The 27,338-nt window shown below is 34.0% G+C and overlaps 1 protein-coding gene across 1 annotated transcript in view; it reads left to right on the forward strand.

Annotated features, from left to right (window-relative positions):
- Window positions 1–8,779: 8,779 nt before the first annotated feature.
- Window positions 8,780–27,338, forward strand: part of LOC120634646 (facilitated trehalose transporter Tret1-like) — a 28,454-nt gene continuing 9,895 nt past the window's right edge. The window contains exon 1 of the mRNA XM_039905378.1: window positions 8,780–9,246. Within this exon, the coding sequence (XP_039761312.1) occupies window positions 9,195–9,246 (52 nt within the window). The 5' untranslated portion in view covers window positions 8,780–9,194. The remainder of the gene's footprint in view (window positions 9,247–27,338) is intronic.

Consider the following 27,338-nt stretch of genomic DNA (forward strand, 5'->3'; position numbering starts at 1 on the left):
AAAGGTGAATTTAAGTTGGATATTCCTTGAACAGACGATATAACTCGTTGAAGATGTTTTAGATTAGTAAATCTAATTTTATGATATGAAATGTGGTAAATTAACGTGAAGTACTTAAAGCCACTGCGGGAAAATTGGTGCTGGGAACTGTTAACGGATTGGAAGATATTAGTATTGTTAGGCAATACCATAGATACCTTGCTGGCTACACGATATGTAACGTAAGTAAATACATTATCTGACGACGTGACGTGATCGCGATGTAACTCTGGCAATCATGGAAAAAAGTAAGTAGGCACGTTGTAAATGCGTGATATCATGGCATCGCCTTTAATAGTAATCGCTTTCTTATTCGTAACTAGCGGTCCCTCGCAACTTCGTCCGCATATAAGTTAACCTTAAAAGATAGACTAATACCTATTGTCGCGGATTTTTTTTTAAGTTTTACATGGTTTTATTGAAACTTAACCGTTTACGCAGCGCACGCAGCGAAAGCCCTCATAAGGAAAAAACACTCGATTTTTAAAAAATAATATTGATGTTATAGCCTATAGCTTCCTCAATTAATGGACTATCCAACACTGAAAGAATGTCGAATCAGTAGCTTCTGAGAGCATCACGTTCAAGTAAAGAAAAAAACTAACTAACAAACAAACAAACAAACAAACTCTGCAGCTTTATGTATAACATTTATTATCTTATGACAACCGAATTAAATGTTTGAACAAAATGCATATATTTGTTAGTGTGTGATTTTCGTTATCATTATGGTTTACACTGAATATTTTTGCTAATATATTGGATTACTACGGTAATATCGCATATTATGTAATACATTTTTAAGGTTGAACTTCGTTAGTGACGATTTTGGACGATGAAGCATTGTTCATGATGAAATACCCACTGATCTAATTAATAGTAGTTCATTCTAGTGTATTTTGTAGAGCCAATCGTGTATTTAAAGATTGATCTTAAGCAATAGGTAGATATTGTGTCAAAGATTTCATGAAATTGCTCATTAAATATTCACCACAAATTGACTGCTGCTGATCATCTTACATCATTTTCAATATTTCAAATATTGAAAATGATGTAAGATTATAAAATTGATAATAAAAGAAGTACTTTGTTCAATGTCAAGTCTGTTTGTTTATTGCTTCGATTAAGTATGGTTCTTATTAAGATCTGTATCTACCACTGGTTTGAAATGCAGTTCTTACTGGAAAACAGCCAGCAACATATTTAAATTCAGTTGCTCTTTTTAGAGATCAACGTTTTATAACAACAACGTTTATTCAATCTTTTGTGCAAACAAAAGCGCAGACTTTTGTATTTACTAATTCATCAATCTTATAGCCTTTAATTTAAAATACCTAGGTTAGTTTTTTTGTGAGTTTTATACCAATAACCAAAGTATGCTCATGAAACTCAACTTTAGACGTAAATGACGTAATCTAGCAGCTTAATGTAGAAACAGTAACGTCTTAAATGATAATTTTATTTATCGTGGTGGGTGTGTGGTGACACATCACCGTCTGTGTTTGATCTTTGTAAAGGTTATAGCACACTAACTACGTTTTTTTGCCGAGTAGCCTGATGTCATGACTCATTAGGCATTCATTCGAGAAAAAACAGAAATCGATCGGCCAATTTTCCGCCTACATTGTATTTCCATAAATACCAACGGCTTGGGGATTCAAGATCGGGTAAGCTCCTGTACGTGTGCCTAAACGCAGTGGGCTCCTTTAAATCAGTCCGAGGAGAAGGGCAGCATTCGAGCCGTTGCGCCCAAAAATATCGGTTAACAATTTCGTACATATTGTTAGTTGATGCCGCGAGGATGTGGATGGACCCGGGGGGTGGCTGGCTCTGGGAGGCTAGTTAATGAATGGGGCTGATGGGTGGATAAGTGATGGGCAGAGCGTGAAATCAAATTAGGTACACACTCTCAATGGCCACTCGCAATACAACCAGAAAGCTGCGTGATCTCCTAAAAGCATATACTTAGTCTCCAATTTTGGAATCACGCGTGTCAATTTTTCGACCTCTACGCTCCTCGCTAATTTGCTCCGATTACATTTATAGGTTTCTTTAAAAGAGCGACAGCTTAAATGTGCTTGGCTAGCGCAACGGAAAACCATAGCTATGAAAGAAGGATGTATGATTGAAGGACAACACAATAAGTACTTATGTACTGTACATACATACTTACTTTTATATACTATACTTATAGGTTGTAGAGTTATCAAACCCATTTTTTCTTTAGCTGATGATATCTGGGAGTTGAAATAAGATTCAGATGAATACAATAATCAAACACGCCCCAAACCATCGCAATACACGATAATGAGTAATGACAATGATGTTATAAATACTATTCTGTAGGTAATCTTAGTACGAGTAACCGCACCAATCAAACGTAAACGGTTTTCGAGTACCAAAACACAGCAATGTAACACAGTAAAATTAACCTTATTTTTCTGAAAGTTAAGTGTGTCTACACAATTTTAATTTAGAGCCCTGCTAAATCTTTTTGCAAAGAAATTGTAAGTTTAGCACCATTGGTACTACATGAGATATAAATGCTGCTTTTCGATAAACTAATTGAAATCATGGACACCTTACACTATTACCCGTTTGACAACCTACGTTGTCAGCGAGCGAGCGAAAACCACGTATATGATATGAAGTTTTAACACTTAGTTTGGCTGAGCAAAGTCGCTCTAAAGATTTGAGCTTGAAACTTCAAGGTCAAGTTTAGAGACCTTTTGTTGGGAAAGTAGCTCTCTTTCTTCATCTCTCATGTAACGAAATGTGCCATGTGAAAACTTGACTATGCTTTGACAAAATTAGTGTTAAAACGAGATATCTGTCTGTCGGACATATAACTCTGTCTCAACTTAAGTATTTCTTAAGTTTGTGGTAAGGCTAAGCCCACTATATAGATCTAAGCCTCACAGTCAATTCTCATCCAAAAAAATCGGATCATCGCCTAAAATAAAAAATAAAAAATACGGAATAGAATACGGGGAAATGTACTCCGTCTTTTAAACAAGGCGTTCCAATACTCGAAAACCGTCGATGTTTACGAGGTATGCCGTTTCGTATTAAGGGTACTGCTCATACACGAATAGCGGGAGAGGTGTGTTCGTGTACTCCGCGTGATAAGACAGACACTTATTGTGAACAAGTTGTAAGAATTGTATATTGATATATTCGTGTAAGTGATAATAATTATTGTTCGTATTTATATATAAAATTTTTCAGATTACATTTTTAATAAGTAAACAGTAAATGTGACAAAATATTATATTGATTTCCTGAATAGATTAATGCCTAACAATTTTTACATATAATATCTCTATTATAGGTCAGTACATTTACAATCAGTTAATATACTTGATTGTTAGAGAAAATTTCTTCAAATCTAAAGTTGAATTTCATAGACGAGCGCGTGTCTATAAAATGCCTTTTCACTCAATATACTGGTGGAATAGATATACTTAGGTGGCGAGGAAAGCGGAAGCCGGAAGGGCCATTCTGATCATTACATTTTTGGGGTGCGTCGTAGAAACGAGCAGAAACGCTTCGTACGTGGCCATGGAATGACAACTATGTATGTTTTGTTCTTTAACAAAAATGCCAAAATAGATTATATTGCAGGATATCAATAAATTACTAGGTAATAATAGGCTTCTGATGCTATGGATTAAGACCGGCACATTTTTACCTGCTCCGTGTATGTGCAGAAATATAACATTAATTAAATTTGATATTCGCCCCTTTACGAGCCGTTTTATCAGTCGTCAACAGGAGACTACAAGATAGTAATTGCATCAAATTGATTGTTAATTTCGGGCTTATTATTAGATATCACAGGACAGGCTGCTGTCACGTTGTTTTTTTTCTAACTGACAGATCACGGAGCCATTTGGCCGCTGTAAGTATAATACGAATGGAGCTGTAATACGATTGTCAAAGGAACTCAAATTTGAATGACTAAAAAACACGTTATGAGTTTCAGACATAATCGCATGTCAAATTTGGCGCTACAAATGGGGACAAAATTAGATGTCATTTATATAATGACAGCCAGTTCAGGTCAGTGAGCCCACTGTCAGGCAATGGACGTTGTCCACACTCTACCACCGTGTGAAGCAATGGTGTAATAGACTGAGAAAGAGATGATGATGAGGTAAATTATAAAAACCTATTAGAAATAAACAGATCAGGAACTGCCATATCTGGCACTATCGTAGCGTGATAAAACTACTTATATAGTTACAACTTACAGATAATTTCCGATAGTCGCTTGAAAGAAAACCGCGATACTTGCGTCCGTGATAGATGATAATACGTGACAAAATATGCACAATAATTTGATAGCTTTCATCAGAATCCGACTGGCAACAGTGAACAGTATACTTTAATCTTTTCAGAATAAGTCCGCATATGTTAACATATTTGTGTGCTGTTACCCGTATATAACCCGCACACAAACGCATCAGTAAAACACATGGGATGTATGTCACAAGTGAGCACTTCTGTGTGGGCATATTTGTGTAAACACATTCGTAAGCGTATAGAGACGCGCACACATACGCGATTTGTCGATGTGTGAGCATACAACCGCTTCACGAGTGATTCACGTGATTTCACGTTCGCATTCTCGTACTTGTAATGAAACAGCTACTTTTTATTCGACTCTGCCGATGAACCAACTTTTACTCGTCGACACGATTTGACACTTAAAAACGTAAGGTTGTTAAGGTCAACAAGCTGCAAAAACCCAGATGTACTTTCCACTTTTAGACTAGAATTCTTGGTCTATCTGTCTCATAAGTCTATTGGTTAACAGGTTAACATTTTATACTTCACGTGATCACGGATTCACATCCAAATTACTAGAGCAGGAAAAATTAGAAAAAATTTTAGGCTATCGATTAAAATGCACATTTAATTGACCTATTTCAATGAAGAAGTTATGAGTTTGTCACTAACTCAAAGGATTTTTATTAAATACTGACTGAACTGAGAGAGAAAGTATATATCGGAGGTATAGGCATGTAATATCAATATATTAATACGTCAAGCAAAACCTTTGTACCCCTTTGTACGAAAATTGCGCGGACAGAGGAGTATGAATTTATATAGAGCAGTGCAGAATTCAATTTTTTTTATTATGCATAATAAGTACATTAAATTGATAAAACACATTTTACACACTACTAAGTATTTGACACACACGTATTTGATTATAATTTGTTTGAAAAAATAGGCGAATTAACAATGTCGGTGTTGGTGTCTTGTCAAAATCTGTCGTGGTAAAATAGAAGTACATATAGTCTTTGACAACAGAACCTTAATAATCTTTAAACTTATTATTTAAATTCATTATGGTCGAATTTGGACCAATTTAGTCCCGCGACCACCAAACTTAATAATTCTATGTTCTGAGAATAAGATGAGCAATTTTTATGATGATTATGATTGATGCAACTATTTTGTTGTTCAGACTGAACTGAAGTTAAATTAAGGTTATAAACGCACTATTGATTGAGAAGTAAAACACAACAAACACAGTGGGAGAAGCCAGATTGAGTCACTTTAACTTTTGTTTAGGTAACTTTGTTACATTGTAATAAGTAGGCACACTACAATATCAACACTATCACTACAAAGGTATGTACTATAACGTCAGAGTGTGGTGGACCAAATGTCATATTGATAACGGTTATTCATACAAGTTTTATAGTGGCTACTGAATGATTGTCATTCAATGTCATCATCCTGTCCCTTAGTTTTTGGGTAAGAAAAGAGAAGGGATAATATAGTTGTGGACCCAGTCTTAAGATCCACGTTCACGAATTAAACTTCTAATACTTGTAGTACTCAACCAGACTAACAAAACAGTCAATCAAAGTAAATCAAATAAAGTAGGGAGAAGAAAGATATTCATATTATTTTAAAAGTGAGGTTAGGTTTACATTTTATTTTTTCTTATCGAAATGGCCATTATTTGATGTTTTGTTTGAATAAAAATTGCGCGGTCTTCTTTGTTGCGGTCCTGCAGTATTGCCAATCGAAAACTGTCAAACTGATAGCATGTAATTCTACTACTTGATACTAGATGACGCCAGCTGAATAAGAAAATTAGATATTGACGTCGGAAAGAGGTAGTTTCCGCTTATTATTGCTGACTACTTAAATGGGTGTGTTTATCGTCTTGAATATGACTTGAAAGGTGTTGTGTGACCTGAAATTTGAAATTGCATCTTTACTTATGATATTGCACTTTTTGCTAAAATGTGTGAATTCATATACGATAGCATATTGTTTACAATAATTTATCTTTATCTAGAAAAACAGCTAGGAATTCGAAACCAGAGAGCCCGGCAGGGTGATTACGTATCTCGCGACAGCAATGCGACAGGCGTAAATCTTGCAATCACTGCTGTTAAATGACATTTTCCCATACAATAAACAAAACAAACAAAAGTGACGTTTGACAGCAGTGATTGCAGATTTACGCATGTTGCATTGCTGTCGCGAGATTCGTAATCACCCTGCCGGACAGCCTTAACCTGTTGCCGGTCCGGTTTTTAATTACTGTCATTAAAAAAAATAGGTACATATCTAATGTTGGCTTCAGCTTCATTGTTCTGAGTTTTTCTCTATGGATTAGGCCAACTCGCAACGATACCCAATTTATTAATAAATAAACAAATATAAGCGGATAAGCAGACAATTAATAAACATAGCTAAAATATAGCCTTTCGTAGTAAAGTGTACCCGTTACTTACCATACAATTTAGAAAATACATAAAAAGTTATAAGGCATGCATAAATACAAATTTACAATAAAATAAAGGGTCAACTAAGGTCAACTAAAACACTTAAAATTTAATTTAATTTGTAACTAATTGTGTTAAAAAAAATTAAATGTAGATACTATGTATATACTCAAACTGTAAGTACCATAAATTATAGATCAAAATAATATTCACTAGATAAAATCCACTTTTATCTGAGTCATCAAATCCTCAATACCAATAGGTAATCAATGTTGTTTTGGTCAACAGTTTTACTATCATCAGTCTACTGTTTCCTCATCAAAACGGCTTAAAAATTCAGTTGTACTAATATAAATTACGGAACACAAATTATTCTCGTAAATTTTATTAATAAACAATATCTGCTCAACTTTTATCTACATATATTTTTAGGTCTAAGTATATATTTTCTTACAAATAGGCAAGTAAAATTGACACAAACAAGGAAAATTGAACTAGTTAATGTTATTTATTTAAATTCGAACAGTATTATTGGTAAGTGTGGTTATATATATACTTTATGTTGGCGACGTAAAAAAATAAATTATAGGTAGTATGGTAATCACTGCAACAAAGCTAATCCTAATTACCGGCTATTTTGGATAACTGTCTTATAATATTTAATGAATGCAAATAATAATATGTTTTAAATTTGCATTGCAGTGGAGAATATAGTCAAAGTCAAATAATTTTTTTTTTTCAAATAGGCACATAGATGGCACTTTTGATCTAAAATATGACATAGGAATGAGTTGATGGCGATAAATAAATTCGTCAACTTAAATATAGGTAGCAATTTGTTTCAACTTAAAAAAAAAATGATCTTACTTACTTTAAAGGTACAGTGGTTGACGCTATAGTTGAACAAGCATCAGTTGTTGACTACTTGCAGAATTAAGTAAATATCAAGATTTCCTGCCATAATTTGTTTATTTTTATATTGGCTACATTTTGTGGCAACTAAGACAAATCATCCAATTACATAACCGCTAGAGACAGAAACGATAACGAGACAGAGACAGATGTCAGAAAGACAAACAACATAGGTACTAGTAAAACATAGTGTCACTAGCCGTTTGACCGTCATTGTAATCGAGGTGATCTTATGTTTGAACAATTGGTCAACATTACAAAAACTTTGAAATTTAATCGTTTAAAAATTTTGTAAACCATTCATTTATCCAAAGAAATATATCAGCAACAAAGAACACCTACTAAATCGGCACACCATAAAAACCCTTTAAAAATAAAATTACACCCCGGTCATGTAATTTTTACTATTTGTAGTTTACAAATAAAGTGTATAAATAAATAAATAAAATAAATGTAATACCAATTTTAAAGAAGACGCAAAGTCAAAATTTTAAAATCAGAATCATCATTGAAACAATTGATTAACCTCTTGAGCCTAGTGGCCATCAAAGGGTACATTCTAGTTTTTAGAATTTTAGATTAAATAAGAAATAAACCAAAATGGAAGAAACGATTTTTTAAAAAATAAAACAGTAGTTATCAACGAAACTTTTTTATAACGATATTATAAGGGGAAAATCTGTCCCTAATTGGTTTGAGACTGGCACATCCACCCTATATTCAGCGCAGTAAACTAAACTAATAAATTCTTAAACTATATTTATTATTAATATTAATTCAACATTTATAGTAAAGACTGTGTGCCAATCAACCATTGTTTCGGTTTTGTACAACGCGTTCACCGTCTGACAAATGTGCAGTATTGTTTTTAGATTGTATCGATTAAAAATAGCTTGTCTCCACAAATATTCGTAAGCAATTTAGTTAGTTTGCTAGTGAGCGCGTGGTTGCGGGACAAACGCGCCGCACCCTGCGATCCGGCGCCCATCATATCGACCTTCTTGTTATCAGTATAAGAACTGCCCGACACGCCGCCGGCATCAGCCCAACCGATAAACAAGGAGCAAAAACGTGCGCCCGCGCCGATCCGCTTCATTCCGTTCCACCCCGCGCGATTGGATCAGTTCGTTCGCCTGTCTCGCTTTAACGTTCACTGTTCGTGTTCAGTTGTTCACTCGCCTCCGTCGCGTTAACATACTCTGCGTGACTCGTCGCACTATGTTCCAGCCAAACAACAACACATAAACCTTCCAAAATGAAGCCAAATCGGTTATAACGTTTCTTAAAACCCATTATTATTTAGATCGAATATTTTATTTTTGTGATATTTAGTTTATATCTTTTGTTTATTTATATCATTACCATGGGTTATTATATTATATAAATGTTTTATTACTTAATTAAAAAATAGTGCTCAAGATAATCTCATTCCAAAACGCCCAGTAAATCAAATTTAGTCTGATAGTACGTTTAAATAATAAAATTACAATGACAGCAAAAACTCGTTCACATTGGAAGGAATATGGAACAGCATTCTGTGGTAAGTTTATTTCCTAACCTATCTCTATAATATGTTCGACCGCATCGCCCATGTGTTTAGTAAATAATACATTTATCATTTCAAAACATATGTAACATTGATTTTTATTGTTACCATATTAAAAATGAATGTTTCAAATGATGTAAAGAGATAAAATATGGCATTAGTTGCGTTAAGTTTATCGCAAACCGCGAGGTAGCCGTACGACATTTTAATGAAACGTGTCGAGCCATATACGCAGCAATTCTTCGTGGCACTTTAAATATTCATCCCCTTTATCACACAATTGCGGTATCAGTTATAACAAATGTACAATTCTACATAACACACTGTCAATAACAGAAATTGCAGCATCATCAGAATCGTCGGCTATGCCAAAAATATCTATCGACATTTGAGTTGTTCGCACGACGTACGCTGCTCTACTTAATTATACTCTTTTACAAAACGTTATCGTTTATTCTTATTATTATGTTATCTGTTCTAAATTTTTATTCATATAGGAATTTTTGTCCAGTCACGAGAGAATTTTAAACAAAAGCGCTCACTACAATTTAAGACCGATAGCGTTAAATACAAAGAATATATCTAAAAATTCACGATAGAGGTGGTTATTAACTTTTAGTTATTTGCCTGTTTAAAACGTATTAGGTATGTTATCTATCTATCTGCGCAAACAATTGTTTGCAGACTTAATATTTAAAGTGAGTTATTTTTGTATTCTCCAGTAAAATTACCACATTCGCACATCATTAAATTTTGTTGACGAGAAAGTTGGAGTTAATACCTACTCCATAAAAAAATTTACGTAAACTACGAGTATACAATCATAATTTATGTTTCATTTAATATAAAGAATGTAATGATAATGACTGGTATTAAAAACTTTGTCTGGGTACTGTAAAATAAATGCTTAGGTTTATTAATTTTTTTTCACATGAACATATCCCAATTCCTGAACGCAAGCTGTCAGCCAGTGTATACTTATATTATAATTGCAAAAGTGTGTTTTTCAACTTATTTTCTTATTTTTACTTGCGAACCTATGTATCTTTAAAAATAATGTTGAAATGTCACATACGATTACCTTGCATTTTGAAGTAGGCTTAACAACAAAAAAATATTTTACTTCGAATAGAAATGGAATTTTTTTTTCCTTATTTAGGCCTGCATTTATTATCGGGAACAATAATTATTGATGTCGAGATAAGAAAAAATTAGAAATAGTATTTCCAAATATTTGATAATGTTAAAATCCCGATACTTTACTGTTAAATAAATATCCAAGTAAAGTTGTAAAAATTTGAATTGAAACGCAATTAAACAGTAATCTGTAACTTTAACATACAGGCAATAACAATCTTCTCACCTATTTTAATCTTAGCAGAAATTTAAGTAGGTACAAATGGCGCCTTCCCCAAACGCCGGATTAAGTCTGCGATAGGGGTATGACCGTTAGAATAACAAAACTTGCAATTGCACAATATTCCCTTGATTCATGCGCATTTCCAAACAAAAAAAGGAAATACCACCGCAGGTATCGTCACCGTTACAACATTGCCTGTTATTTAGGCGGGGGGCTCTCAAAAGACCGCCTATACGGACTCGTTCAAAAGCAATCCCGTTTTCTGGGAAGCGTTCACTCAGGTATTGCTAAGATAACCTGATACTCGATATTGTGGACTTTAAGCTACATATTATTTAATGTAATGTACCGAAACAAAATAAAGGTAATCAAAAAAAAAGAGGTTTACAACGAATACGTCATCGTGCTGTTCTGCTTATGAACAAATCATTTAACTCCTTCATACTTATTAATTAAACTATTTTTAAATCACGCTTTTTTTATAACATATCTTTTCTATCATATCTAATTTCTTTGAAATGTCTTTTTGGCTTGTTCTGCTAAAAACAGTAGAAAGAGCATCTATTTAAGATTACATTAATGCAGGCGTTATTTATAAAAGACTTTAGAGTCTTAAATTATTAATTCACGTTTCTTAAAACGAATAAAGAAAAATCCTATTATAATATTAATGATTACTTAAACGATAAAAAAGCTTGGGTGTGAATTGCTCTAGCTTCATAGCTGAATATAAATTTACTGTGAGATGGTGATAACAAAAAAAAAATTACCCGGCTAAGTTTGTTGTGGGCTCTTCTTAGACCAGAGCGCGTATGGAACCCTCGTAGCTTTAAGTTTAAGTTGGCGAACGAAGTTATCACCATCCCCTTACAATTATGTAAACATTTATGTATGAACGCTTCATAAGTGCTGTGATAGGCCTACATGAATAAAGAAATTTTGAAAATTTGAATTTAAATACAATTCCGCCATCATAAGACGTAGATGTTCTTTACGGGTGTAGCTAACAAGTATCTATCTTATACTCTGGGTCTGACTTACGATTTCATGAGATCCAATAACTGGATAAGTTAACACAAACAATGCAGCCATTAATAATACCCATTATCAATCTCTATGCTTATCACTCCACACTCTGTCCCCCAATTCACTATGCCAATCTGATTTGCGTCCTGGTAAACCCCATTTAGCTAACAAGGGTTTTAGGTTTGCGCGCGATGTCATTGGCTTTTAACGGTCCGTTCCATGTCAACATTCTTTGTGTTGTATCTATATTTTTAATTTTTTAATAACAGAAATTGACTTACCAAAGAAACTGTATGATTACACTTGTATCAGCACAATAACGCATTTACACAAGCGTACATAAGCGTAATAAAGTATACCTTTAGTCACAGACTACAGAGCAATCTGTATTCTTAGCCTATAGATTATGTTGCGACGGTTATGTGAAGTTTCTCTTCTTCTGAGAATCAAAAAATCTGAAATATTTTGGGCATGCGATGCAGAAAAGTCTGTTTGTCAGCAGGCTGTATCTCATGAACCGAAATACGTAGAGTTAATGACACACAGACTGTATATTTTTAAGACCACATTATATTTTTAATCAGAATATTTAATATTGTTATTATTATATTGTATTTTTTATTTTTGTTAGTTCACAAAGAGTCGGTAGAACACTGCCTTACTCTTACTCTTTTATGTAATAAATTAAATACTGTTTAAATAACTTAATGAGTACAGTTCGTTCAATTGAATACCTATTTACATACGTAAGTCATTGTAAAAACTGCAATTCTTACAACATTTTATGTATCTACGAATGAGGCCATAGAAACTATTGTTAACATACGTTCATTTAATTCAAATGTACTAGTAGTTAGTATATGTTCATTATCTGTATGAAGGATAGAGTTTTTCTTAGAATGAACACAGTGATTGTATACTCTTAGATTATCTTGACCTGATTAATGTATTTTTCATTACACTACTAGTTAGCCCTTGTCTGCAATTTTACCCGGTGGTAACTGATGATGCAGTCTGAGACAGTAACGGGATAGCCTGTTAGGGGATATGGCAGTTATATTAAACCCATACTCCTAATCGGTTACTACGCGACATCGTACCGGAACGCTAAATCGCTAGGCGGCACTCGTTTGTCGGTAGGGTGGTAACTGGGACCGAAGCCAGACCAGCCTAGAGAAAATTATAAATTGGCCCACGCCGGGACCTACCACTTGAAACCACAGCGCTCGCTGCTGCGCCAGGGAGTTTGTCAATTTTCCTTACAAAACTTCAACCCGCGTGCCTCTCAGTCAAATTCGTAATTATGAATCTACGCCGTTCTGTGGTTGACAAGCGTGACTAATATTATGGTCTGTATAAAGGTATGTTATGTTTAAATTTTGTTGAATTACATCATACCAGTGAAGCGGTGATAGCCCAGTGGTTAGGACTTCGGTTTTTCGTTCAGGGACCGAGTTCGAATCCCAGCACGCAACTTTAACATCACTAAGTTCTGCATGTGCTTTTTAAAAACTGACGGAAAGCATCATTAGGAAACCTGCACGCCTGAGAATACTCAATAATTTTCTCAAAGGCGTGTGAAGTCCACCAATACGCACTCAGTCAGCGTGGTGAACTGCGGCCTGAACCCTTCTCATTGTGGTTAGAGACCAGTGTTCTGTGTATAAGACTGTAGTGTAATTTTATCAAGGGTGTTAGAAGTCTACCAATCCGCACGATCTTAACCTCACTCATTCTGAGAGGACTCCTACCCAAGTAGGCCGATAACTTGTTGATAATGATGATGCCCTGTTTATCTTGCCTCCGCATGGGTAACACTTATTTTATACACAGATCGTTTAGCATAGCGCACAGTAATAGACCCTTAAAGGCGGATATACAGGATGTCCCAAGAAAAGTGTCAAGCGGTTGTCCAGAGGTAGAACACCGCGAGGGCTACTGGAATCACCCCATATATGTTCCGCGATTATGCTTAGTTTTTGAGTTGTTTTCGTATTTTTTCAAGTAATCCCGACTTGCAAGAGATTATTCATCACAGAGGACTCAATTGTTGAGATATGTACTTGATTTTTTGATTATTAACTAGGTGAATAGCATGTCTTGCATATAAAAAACCAATTGTGGTCAGATCTGATACCGTTAAGTCATAAAAAAAAGTCGAATCCCATAGTTAGTAAAAATTCAAAACCTACATAAGTTTTTCAAAGGTCAATAAAAAAAAAGTCAATAACCAAATTCTGCCCAAACCTTTTTAAAAACTTGCTAATTTTATCGACTTTAGTAGTTACCCTATTAATTTTATTGAGTTATAGTAATATAACTAAGAACTCGCAATGTAGAGTGAAAAAGCGTAAGCGCCTATTTTTTCCTCGTATTAATTAATCCCACAGAATCAACTACTTATTACAGTTCATTAATGCATTATATTCCACACTCACATATTTAATTATGCATACAGACAGATGGCTGTATGTAAATAAGGTCGATAATGTTATTATTCACGTTTGATGGCACTTAAACTAACCTTGTTGATTGATCAAATTTTCTTGCTTTTAAAATGATAATTCCAGTATCAAAAAATAATTTAAAAATAGGTCATACGCTTTCTTAATTCGCGTTTAAAGCGTTTTTTCATAAAACCCGTGGGAAAAGTCTGTTTTTCTGGAATCAAAAGAAACCTTTGTTACTCTCAGTCCTTTAAACTAACTGTATGCCAAAAATGCACCTGTGATAGCGCAGTGGGTAGGAGCTCGACTTTACTTTCGGGGGGCCTAGTACGAATTCCAGCACGCACCTCTAATTTTCCTAAGTTATGTGCTTTTTAAGTAATTAAAAATATTCCTTGCTTCGACGGAGGAGGAAAACATCGCGAGGAAACCTGCATGCCTGAGAGTTCTACACAATGTTCTCAAAGGTATGTGGAGTCACCAATCCGCACTACGTGGACTACGGCCTTAACCCCTTCTCATTTTGATTGGTTGCTTAGTTAGGGAATGAACGACGCACAAAGAAACTTCGCACACTTTCGCATTTTAAATATTAATTAAGATTACCTAACGTGCACGTGTCTCGTAAAAACTTGAAAATAGCAAGACCGCTTTGAATTAATTCAAATTTTATTGCTTCGGCTAAATACTAGGCTGGTTTAAATAAATAAAATAAATAAATAAATATACTACGACAATACACACATCGCCATCTAGCCCCAAAGTAAGCGTAGCTTGTGTTTTGGGTACTTAGATGCCTGCTGAATATTTTTATAAATTATATACATAAATACTTAGAATATATACATATCAACACCCAGACACTGAAAAACATTCATGCTCATGACACAAACACTTTCCAGTAGTGGGAATCGAACCCACGGCCTTGGGCTCAGAAAGCAGGGTCGCTGCAAACTGCGCCAATCGGCCGTCAAACGTTTACGAACGTTTAGGCAAACAGTTTTTTTTCTAATCCTCTGCTAGGTTCACTTGGTTACCACCAAGTGAAAATGCTAAAATTGCAGGCTAGTATATACCTTTACCCCATATCGGTTGCCACGCGGATTCGTATCAGAGCACTAAATAGCTTGGCGGCTCCCAACAGACCAGAAAAGTCATATATTATAAATTCCCCAAATGCCCCTGCCGGATATTGAACCCTACCACTAATAGGATTACAGCGCTAATCAAAACTTTCATTTAATATGTTACAGTGTCTAAAAACATAACCATATTTACATTTTACGGGAATTTGGCTTTAAAATATTATACTGCATATTAATTATTAGCCGAGGCGTGGATATTTTTGGTAACTAATAAACCTACTACATTGTACACAAATCATGGTATGTAAACGTTGAACGAACCAAGCCTAATATAATTAATGGACGCTGTATCAAACTGCCAACAAAAATAGGTTCGTGAGTACTTTGTTTTGTCTATAAAATATATTATACAATGAAACATTCTAAACTCCGGTTTTTGGGTTTTGTAGCAAAATCGTTAAAATGACATAAGGCTCATAACAAAAAAGCATATTATCTGCTCGTATTATTTATTTGTAGGCTCTTAAACATTGAACTGTCAAAGATCATCAGCGGTCAAACGTACCCTACTGGTGCAGCGTTGTCTGATATTACTTTAGATTTTTGGATTTTGATTGCCGTAAAAGCCTCATTAATCATGGTAAAGTTTATACTGGAAATTAAGTTTTTTGTTGGTGTTACAATAAAGTTCCTATAAAATAGTAATAAAAGGATAACGAAGAATATTTAACATCACACATCGACGTTTAAGGTATTTACAGACGGGGCAAATCGTAGCTAGCGAGCCCTCCAACCATATATAGTATCTTTATGCCAGAGTATGCAAAGAATAAAGAAGTTGCACAAGGACAAAGTCACATACAAGCGATTAAAATAAACGATCATACCTTGCCTATTAGGCTAAATGCAGTAGATACAGATTTAAAAAAGCTTCAATCAACCGCGTACCAACATTAAATATTAATTACAGGAAAATAATAATCAGATTTTCATAATACATATAACATTCGTCGCAAGCAAGTACCTATGCTAGCATACTAAATATTATGATGTGACATACCAGGTGCACACGCTTCATCGTTTACAAGTATAAATATACTGACATATTAATACTTCTGAAAACATATTAAACTGACATTCTGTATCACAGGTTTTAATGTATGTTACATAAATTAGAGAGTGGAAAGGAAAATGTAAAAAAGCTTTTATGGTCTAAGAAAGAAACATCTTTATGACATGAGGCTCATAACAAAAAAGCATATTTTTGCTCGTATTATTTATTCGTAGGCTCTTGAACTGTCTACGATCATTAGTGCCGTACAACCTACAGGGTATGCAAAAGTTTTTTTTTTGGCAAAATTATTAATTACATAGAAATAACCTAATACATATATAACAATCTTATTTTGACTAAACATTGTCGAAAAAGTACATTAATTTGTGATAGTAGAAATTTTAAAAGCACTTAGCATAGTCGTAAGGCAGTGTAGTGCAAGTGGTAAAAAATAGGTGCACCATTGATAAAATAAAGTTTTTTTTTTTTTCAAATTCATTTATTTCAAGTAGTACTTATAAGCACTTTTGAAACGTCAAGTATGTATGTTTGTAGTGACTCTACCACCGGTTCGGAAAGCAGATTCTACCGAGAAGAGCCTGGAGATATATTTGAGATATTTCACTAACATAATTATTTTTAATTTCGGATGGGCTGCAGCTGTAAATTATATCAAGGTTTTAACACCTCGGGGGTTTTCACGTTTCACGTTCGGTGCAAAAGTTGGCCAGGAGGTAAGGCTAATAGTGTCTCGAACTCGGGTAAAAATTTTCTGGTACCCTGATTACAAGTTCGCAGTAATGGAGTGGGGGTGCTCCTCCCATGCCTCAGAGACCACGTTAAGCTATTGATCCCGGTTAGTATCACTAACATGTGATAATGATCGTTAAAACCAACTAACCCGCATTTCAGCAGCGTTTTAAATGTTCTAAAACCCTCTCTTATGAGTGAAAAGGCCTGTACCTAGCAGAGGGCTGTTAATAAGGTGATATGAGAATGAATGAATGAATGATCAAAACTTACGGATTGACATGCTTTGTCCTCTTGCTTCTGAAAAATGCCGATTTCCTAACTCCATAGGTACTGATACAGAGAATTTCCTAATAGATTTTTTCCTGGGATTAAAACACTTTGGCGCCTGACCCGGAAATAAGGATGCATGTTCGCACAGCAACGGAGCCACGGATGGACTTCTTATTATTTCACATATTAGGATTTAGGAGTATGCATCTCTCTGTATGACGATTTCATTTTGAGCCTTGATACTCTGGGTAAACATTTAGGGAGGCGCTTTCTACGAACCTCTATGGTACGATGAATATTTTAAAGCATTAACTCGAAAAATATTATCTTAAGAAAACTGAAAATAAAGAATACTGTTAAATCTCTTAAGGGATTAGGTTAGGTTATTATAGGTGATTGAATGTTGAAGGAAAGTAAATGCTTATTTTGTTCTAATTTAAGAACCAAGGACTTTTTTTTATGTACCTAATTCCACTATCACAACAGTTGGTATTCGGAATGCAATGGTAATTACTTCCTCCTTCGTTTTTGTCGGCTCTAGTTATAAATTTAGCCTAGAATTTAGTTTTTAGTAGGCATGCTAAGAAAAACAATATAAACGTATAAAAATTTATTTATTTATTTATACTCTTTATTTGTACACCGTTCAGAAAAACAAAAAAAAAGAACTAACACTTCAAGAATGAAGCAGGATACAAAAGGCGGCCTTATCCCTAAGTAGCGATCTCTGCCAGGCAACCTTAGGATTAGGAAAACTAATAAGAAATACGAAAAGGTGGTATATCTACTTTATCAACAGAATTAATTAAGATAGTGTTGAAATTTAATATGCTGCTTAAAATAGAATAACAGTGTTAAGAAAAACTTAGCAACTAGATATACAATGTTAGTAAATGCATAAACTGTAACTAAGACTTGTTTTCAGGGGTTTTACCATCTTATTTTTGCATACGCAATGTTGACTTAACTTTTAGTTGACTCGTAATCATTGTTTGAAGAAGATTTTAAAGTCTTTATTCACGAGATTAAAATGTATTTGTGGAAAAATGGAGGTTGGCACAAATTGTTTTACACTATTGCGCAGGTCCGGTATTATTTTGTATAACATAAATTTTACAGATAGTCAAAAATAATTTTAAAATATGATCAACTGTTGCAATAAGTTAAACTAGTAAACAATATATTTATTAATAAAAATAGACTTTCACGTTTATTATTATTATATTATGGCTGGAAAATTATCAACGATTTATCTTTGGCACGTGCCCTGCACAGTTCCCTTGAATTATGATGTCTTTGATAATAATTATTAATATGCCTCTATAAAAATCTTATACCTAAAATATTATTAGGTACCTACTTCTTTGTTAGTGGAATATTTCCAGACGTGTTTCTATGCGTAGTAAAATATGTAACAATCCACCAATTATCAGTGATTGTTGATTCTTATGCTCTGAATAACCATATCAAAATCAATTGTTATGTCTAAGGTATAGTATCGTTTGAATTTTAAATCTCCTCTATTTCATGTATTGTTATAATTCTTATAAATCTATCAATATCTAAATTTTTAATTCTGTTCTCTTACAACTAGTTCTTTTTTATACGTTAATTACGTCTGAATTACATTAATTAAGGAGCTAAATAGGTAACGTTATCAGCTATATATCACTATTATAATGAGTCTATTGTTCATTCGATTATGCGATATGAGTTTAAGTTTTATGGCTGTGACAATTTATTTAATCTGGTATAATCGAAATCGTCATTTCCAAATACATCTGCTGCAATAAATAATAGCCGGAAAGTTTAGCATAGGTCATTTCGCTTTATCATGCGAAAACACGCGCCATTTTTATTGGTTTTCAAATAAAACTAGATCTAAATTAATCCATAAATTGATAATTTTAACATCCACACATTGTGTGTATCATAAAAAGATTTACAGGCGCAATATAAGTTAAAACAATTCTTAATTTTATAATGAGTACCTACGTCTATTATAATAATTGATAACGAATGTCGTCAACATACGACTTTGGCCAGTCAATATGCAATAAACGTAGTTACGATAATACCTAAAAACATATTTATCAACTGTTATTTTCATTAAGTAGGTAATATAAAATCAAATTTGTGTGGATTTATGAAAAACCCCAACCTACTCCAATACTAAACGGCATTAGGCACAACTGTTATTTTTTCCCAAATAAGTACTTATTAAACTTACCTACTTATTATATATAAATTATATTTAATTTAGTTTTATTTTGGAACGCATATTATTTTTGTTTGTTAATATTATAATTAAAGAAAGTCTGTAGCAAAAATTTTTAATTTTAAAACGTTTCGTGTCGGAAATTTAATGGTCATGAAATTTTTTATTTTATTTTGATCTCCTCAATATGTTGTAGGAAGTATTAGATATTGTATGGTAGTGGTACGAAGTTCCGGGTAGTAAAATGTTTTTCTTTATTACAAAGACTCGAGTACGGAAATAACGAGGCCATAGAACCCCCATTCCTAAAGTTAAGTCAAAACATCCCAATCGTAAAATTAAGCCTTCATCAAGGCATTTGTGCGTTTAAATTTATGGGACTGAAAGAAGACTTACCAGTCTAACGCCCTAGAAAAATGAACCAATTAAAAAAAAACACTTAAGACGGTGACAAAATAAAAGGCATATGATGAGAGAGACAATCTATTTATATTGATTTATCTTGCATCTCTTTGGAGTGTTGGAAAAATCTGACTGAAAAACGAGCTTAATCGAAAAGTTTGGTAGAGCAAATATTAAGTATTTCGAAAACAATTTGCAATACCGCTCTATGGTTTTAGTGCCCGATTTCAATATACTTTTTTTTTATTTGTATGGTTTTGAATGAGATTATTCGGCACCCACAAACCCGACACGTTAGTTGTTTGTTGTTGGTTTTGAATTATTTTTTAGTCCATAACAGTTCACTGCTAGAAGGCCTCTCCCAATGGAAAGATTTCAAAGTCAAAGTCAAAGTTAAAATATCTTTATTCAAGTGGGCCCATAGGCGGCACTTTTGATGCGTAAATTACATGATTATCACAGGGTAGTGAAATTATGGCGATAACCATATTCGTAAACTAAAGCTACGAAGGTTCCAAACGCGTCCTGGTCTAAGAAGAAGCCCACAACAAACTTAGCCGGGTGTTTTTTTTGTTATCACCATCTCACATTGTCATTTAAAATTATTACAAGAGCAACCTTTCACACCCCAGCTTTTTTATCGATTACGTCATTTGTCCATAATCACCACGCTGAGCAGACTGGTGAACGCAGTAATTGGTAGCAGTAGCACGTTCAGAGTTAAATTCTCCTATAGTCACCTTATAAAATTCCCGCGGGAAGAGGAGTGCAGACCACTGCTTCTTTTATAATAATTGACGGACCGAGCAGATGGCCCACGTGATGGTAAGTGGAAAAACGTCGCCTTTAAGAGAAACACAAACACAAACAGAAAACACACAGGGCACGCAAGAAACACTCCATAAATTGCCGCCCTGGGTCCGTCAACCTGAAGCGTAGGTGATAATCACGTGCCCGTCACTATTCTATTATTTCTGTAATTATTATGCGTTCTAATCTACTGTCATAACTCAGCAATTTTTAGTAAATCGCTATTAAATAAGATTTATTTAGATTTATTGTCTATACTTTCTCAATTTACACTTAAGATATTAACTTTACTTTCCAATTGCGATGTTTATGCAGTGATTTATATTATAAACATTAGAGAAATACACTGTATCGTAACACTACAGTATCTGCGTGTCAATGACATCAGATAGTTTACAGTGATTGGCTGTAGTTTTCCTCCACACTAACGCGGTGAGAGTAGGCTTGCTGAGCTGTTTACAAACAATGCCTGCATATCTTATGCTTCGTCTGCTCTTCGCGGAAAACGGTTCTTTGGTATTTGTTTCTTACCGCCTGTCACTACAATCGCAGACTGGTGTAATGCGTATTAAACTAAGTGAAAGAGATACAACCCTTCTGGTTTTTTTTTATGGGAATCGGGATTCAAATTATTTGGAGTTGAATAACAATAGGTATCAATAATTTCGTTAATATTATCATTATCATCAGTTGCATATCATACATTGTTGCCAAGATGTAAACAAATATCTCAACTAAATTAAGTTAGCAGCACTAACCGTGAAAGAGAATAGCTCTACTTTTTGATATTTCAATTTAGTTAGAGATTTATGCATAATCCAAGGATTGCTGACCCGCATTAGAGCAACATGGTGGATTGAAACACTTATAACCCCCTCATAATGAGAGAGGTGAACTTGCCTAGCCATGGGTCAATTATTAAAATAAGGATGATGAAAATGACGATCCCTTTAGGAAATTCTACAGACACACAGGAAATATATTGCAGTATTTACTGTGCACATAGTATGCGACAAAATATAGAAATATAAAATAGAGCAAAAAGTACGTACCTATATTATATATTTAAAGCATGAATTTTATAAATGAAATATATAATATAGTCGAATTGAAATAGCATTGCTGTATATATTCAACTGTATAAATATCCCAAACTTGCGGTTATAATATTATTATACTTATATTATACGTACGCATTAAAATATATAAAAAATTGAAACGTAAATACTGATTTTTATATTTGTAGCGACTAATTTAGCGAAAAATATAAACAAGCAGTAGGAGAGGTAAAATTGTATTGTAAACTCAAACAAGTGCCATTGACGTCAAAGAGAGCCAAGCTTGCCACGGGTGATTCAATCTTAATATTACCATTAAGATGACTGGGAGTAAATAAATAGCTGCTTGTTAATCTAGCGCAGAAGATAAGCACTAGATTATAATGACTCTTAATAACTCCTATATTATTAATAGTTATATATTATGGTTTACTGTTTCTCAATATAAGGCGGATAAGAAACAAATAGTGAAACTTATAACACGCCCTTTTTCCGGCTTGGAAAAACTCTTCACTTTGTATGTTGGAACACAAATAAAATATGATTCCATAGTTATGCATAAAAAACACGTGGTGATGATTAAATTAAAAGTAATGAATAACACAATAATAAAATTACACAACTAGCTCTATATCTAAATTTTTAATTTTAATGAACATAATAAACTCCTATTGATTGGTTTGTAAAACTTCATAGATCACTTTTTTGGGCATAGTGATGGCTGACCGTTAACCGAAATCTTTAATTTATATTTTATTTCTGTTTTTTTTTTGTTGATCTCTATTTGTTAATTCTTCATTCATCCAATGTTTTTATTAAAATTGATTTAATTCAACATTATCAATCACTTAACTTTTAGTTAGTCTGATCCAATCAAACAGATAGACAATCAAATATATATCTATACTCTACCACATAACCTTGCATGGATAATAATTGTCCATACTTCCTGGAAACACGTGTTTTTGAATACAATACCTGTACAGACAATATAACGGCCGCAGTTCATGTTGTACATACAATAAAAATAGACAATGGTGCCAATTCTGTTGTACACAAAACTCTAAACTAAACTAAAATGACTAACATACTGGAATGAACGTCAATTTTAGGATATTTGCCTTTTTAAAGGTTAACTGTGTTTTAACTCTAATTAAATAGTATTGATTCTATTGAACACAAATCGATAAACTAAATTGACTCATGTAAAAGTAGTAACCATATGTGTAAAGTATAGTTTTCTAAAAAAATGGTAGTGCCAATGATTACGTTGTGTTTTTTTGAGAAAAAATTTAGTAAAGTTTAGAAAATAACGTACAACGTTTGCCTCATTTTAGTTACCAATCTCTACGGCAAAGTAAAAAAGATATTTTTTTAATTTACGTATGAACTTTTAAGACTTTTTAATAAAAGACAGGATACTCTTTTTAAATACTTAAACAGCTTGGCTTGCTTTCGTTTATGCAATGAGGAAGGCAGGTGGAAAATGGAATGTTCACCTGTCTTACCGGTTGTAAAATACTCACAAAATCTAAAATATGCTAAATTTTATTTTTTCACTACTCATGCAAAAACATAAAATGTAAAAATACAGATAGTTAAAAAATAAAGTACAGTTTAATAGTAGTAGAACTTTTTGTGACAGAGCTCGTCATGGGAAGTACTACCGACAGGTTTCAGTCTGTCTGGTCTGAAAGGTGTGGTTGCCGGTGTAATTACAGGCACATGAGGCTAAACACATGGTGGTGTGTATGGGAACAGTGGTTAGGAGAAGCGATGATAGCCCAGTAGTTAGGACTTCGGCTTCACTTTCGGCGGGCCGAGTTCGAATCCCATCGCGCACCTCTAACTTTTCTAAGTTATGAACGTTTTAAGAAATGGAAGGTGCTGGATGGACGTTGGGGGTCCTAAGCGGCCCAGGAACGTGGACTGTGGAACTCCCTACAAAATACCTATATCCAGCAGTGGAAGTCAATCGGTTGATGATACTGATGACAATTATTTTTACACAGAATTGCTTCCAGTAGATTTTTCTTCCGCGTTTAGATAAACCAGCCCACTTTCACACTGTTGTTTTTAGCGAAATGCTCGTCTTATCAGCATTATACACTAAAGTTAAATTTTTATTTGTTTAATGTGTCCTGACTACTACCAAAAATCATCAAGCTTAGAACCTACTGGGTTATAATTATTCTGAAAGTTTCTTTCAATGTAAAATAATATTCCGTAACTTAGATATCTTGCAGTTAGGAACTCTCCTCCAACAGCGCAAACTTTAATAGGAAACAGAATTCAATGAATAGTTTAAGGATTCCAAAATTATCTAGAACTGTTCATGCCTAAAGTTTTTTATAAAATACATACATATTGCAAGAATATCGTGTTTTTCAAACGAGATTAGTATTGTATATTTAAGTTTTTAAACTTTTCTATGAATGAAATAGAAAAGGAGGAATTAAATCACAACTGACGTGATGTGAGTTTTAATCAGATTGTAATCTGAAGTACAACAACATTAACAAATAAAATCTGGCAATATATATAGATATTATTCGAAATGTGGTGTAGGCGCCGAATGAAGAGAATAAGTTGGACTGAGAAAATTGGGAATAAAGAAGTACTAATTAGAGTCGGAGAAAAGAGGAATATAATAAGAACTACAGAAATCAGAAGAGAGAAAATGTTTGGCCACCTATTAAGACATAATTAATTTATCACAAATATAATTGAGCGAAAAGTAGATGGAAAGAGGGGACGAAGAAATCCGAGAATAGCTTTTTGTGGAACAAATAAAACGGAAGGTTGGGGTGGGGACTTATAAAGAGGTAAAAGAGAGAGCCTCAGTTAGAGACGGTTGGAAAAGGCTGCACCGACAAGAGCTTAGCTCTTAAGTTTAGAGAAGATGATGGGTATTTATTACGTGTAAGCTATTGTAACAATGCAGTTCTGTAAAAAAACACTGGTGCTTGAACTCACACGTCTCTGTCCACCCTCTAAAAGCAGCATTAGTGGAACCAGAACGAAATCAAGAATTGAACATTAAATACCGTAGTGGATAAAGTGAAGACATTATTATTAAAAGAGTCTAATGCGAAGAGGAATTTCTCCGAAAGGGTCCGGAATGATATCATGCGAAAGGTCAGAGAGATTATCTGACTTTGTGAGGTAAATTAAGTCCCATTAGAACGAAACTATTCAGTGCTAATCATTTTGAACTTAAACTCTCTCTTCCTTCATTGCTCACGTTGATAATATAAGAAAACAAGTAAACAAGTATTAAATATATTATATAGTGTATTTTTATATCACGTTCGCAAACAGTGCAAAACTTAAAAAATATTATACCTAAGCAATAATCTAAATTAATCGAAAACTTTATTTGTTACTTGATTTGAATGCTTATCTTTGGAACTACCTGATTAAAAGTCTACTCAGCCTGTATAAACAGCATATGTTTCTTTTGTTTTGTAGCGCAATTAAACAAGGAAGTTGGTACGACCCTTACGAGCCGCAGGTACGTCATGATATGAGTAGTGAAATTTTGATATATTCCGTGCGATAATAAACATGATATATATAGATATTATATAAATTGAAAACTATACCGAAATAATAAAATATTTTATGTTTAGCTGAGCAATGACACGAAAATATAAAAATTGTTAAGCGGGAAGCTTTGGCAACACGTGCGTCTGGCTTGGAACGTGCACAGAGATATTTATAGACTAATGTCACCCTTCCCCGCGAACTTCTTATGCTTAGGCTCATAGTCAACATTGCTGTCGAATTAGGCCGCTACTAAACATTTAAAGTTTTTTGGTCATACGTAGTGGCGTAACATGACATCAGGTAGACCCTCCCTGAAAGTAAAAAAGGTCAACAAGTTGTTCAACTTTTATGAAATCCTTACGGAAAGTAGGTACATAGGAACAAACGCTGCTATAATTACTATTGTGTGAATTTTGCTTGATATTCTTTTAATTTAAAGATAAAAAAATTTAAGATAAGAATATAAATATATTTAATTCCGTTGTTAAGAGCTCGGTAACAGATTCTGTTTTTGGTAATTATACTTTTCATACATTTTTTTGTTTAACTACAAGTAATTTAATACATACCTAGTAATTTTGTATTAGTTACAAAATTTGAATAGATATTCCTCTATGTTACGCCACTGGTCATACGAATTAATATTAATGTTCTGGTGTTCTGGTGTTCTGGTGTTCTGGTATTAAGAAGTGAGAGTCCCATCTGTGAACGAGGGAATACCATGTGTTTCCATGGAGACCTAGTAGTTTCGAGAGGTGTTCTTTTAGTCCGAGCGAGTTGGTCACGTCCTCAGGCAGAAATCCGTAGAGATTTTTCATCCTCAACAGAACAAAAGGCTTCGTAAGTGTTTCGTCATAAGGTTTCGTAATAACCGATGTTAGAAAAATGGCGTTCTCCACTCTATGCCTCGAAGAAGAAGAAGAACAATATCTAATCCAACTAATATTATAAATGGGAAGGTGAGTTAGTCTGTTGCGTTATTCAGCCAGAACTTCCTACTCAACCGATCGTCCTGAAATTTAGTATCCACGCTTTCAGAGGTATGGAAAAGGACAGTACAGTACTCTTTTTATTACCGTTTCTGCGGGATAGAAATAACTTTTAGAAAAAGACAGCCCGAATCGATTGAATTTAATAAAATCTATATAAACACGATCCAGGCAACGTCAACGATCGTTGGCAACCGCAAAAGGTTGTATGATTATAATCGGCAAAGCCCGCTGACACGCTTCTCCATCTCTCCTAAGAGAGAGAAGAGCTATATCCAACTATGGGACACTTGTAGACTGAGGGCAATCATTATCATATCATCAATCTATTACCGGCCCATTACAGGACAAGGATCCCCCCTCAGCATGAGAAGGGTTTAAGCCAACGTCCACCACGCTGGCCAACTCGTAAGAAAGATTATGGAGAACTCTCAGACATGAAACGGTGAAGCTTGCTCTGAAAAGAAAGAAACTTTTCAGAGCAATTGAGAGCTGTCGGTATCCGAACTCGGTTCCCCAGCAAGGTAAGCCGAAGCCTTGCCCGCGTTTTTTGTGACGATTGTGAAATCCAATCGTTACTTAGGGTATACACCGACGCAGCGTTTACAAATTGAGAAACTCGAGATGGCTATTAATATATTTTATACTAACAATATATACACTATACTTATGTAGATTCGACATATAGTTCGCTAGTATTTTATTGCACAATTTTAAATTGGAATTCAAGGTTAGCTCGCGCCTTTAATTAATATGAGACAACAATAACGGCAATCGGAATTGTACGGAATAATTATTTATTTATAGCTTTTCTTGTGGTTTTTCCATTATTTTATTTGTAATTTAATTTACATTTTTTCATGCTAATAAATTATTAAAACGTAGTAGTACCTCCCCTAAGTAAGTAGCCTCCTTTTTAAATGTTTTACATTTGTATATCTGTATTTATTTTTATGATTTCATGTCCAAGCCGCAATAGAAATAAATAATCTGTGAAAATATAAATTTCTTACCTACCTATAACGAAATAAAAAATATAGCCTGCTGACGGACAAGCAGACGGAG

Source organism: Pararge aegeria, chromosome 2, assembly GCF_905163445.1.
Source record: "Pararge aegeria chromosome 2, ilParAegt1.1, whole genome shotgun sequence".
Lineage (NCBI taxonomy): Eukaryota > Metazoa > Arthropoda > Insecta > Lepidoptera > Nymphalidae > Pararge > Pararge aegeria.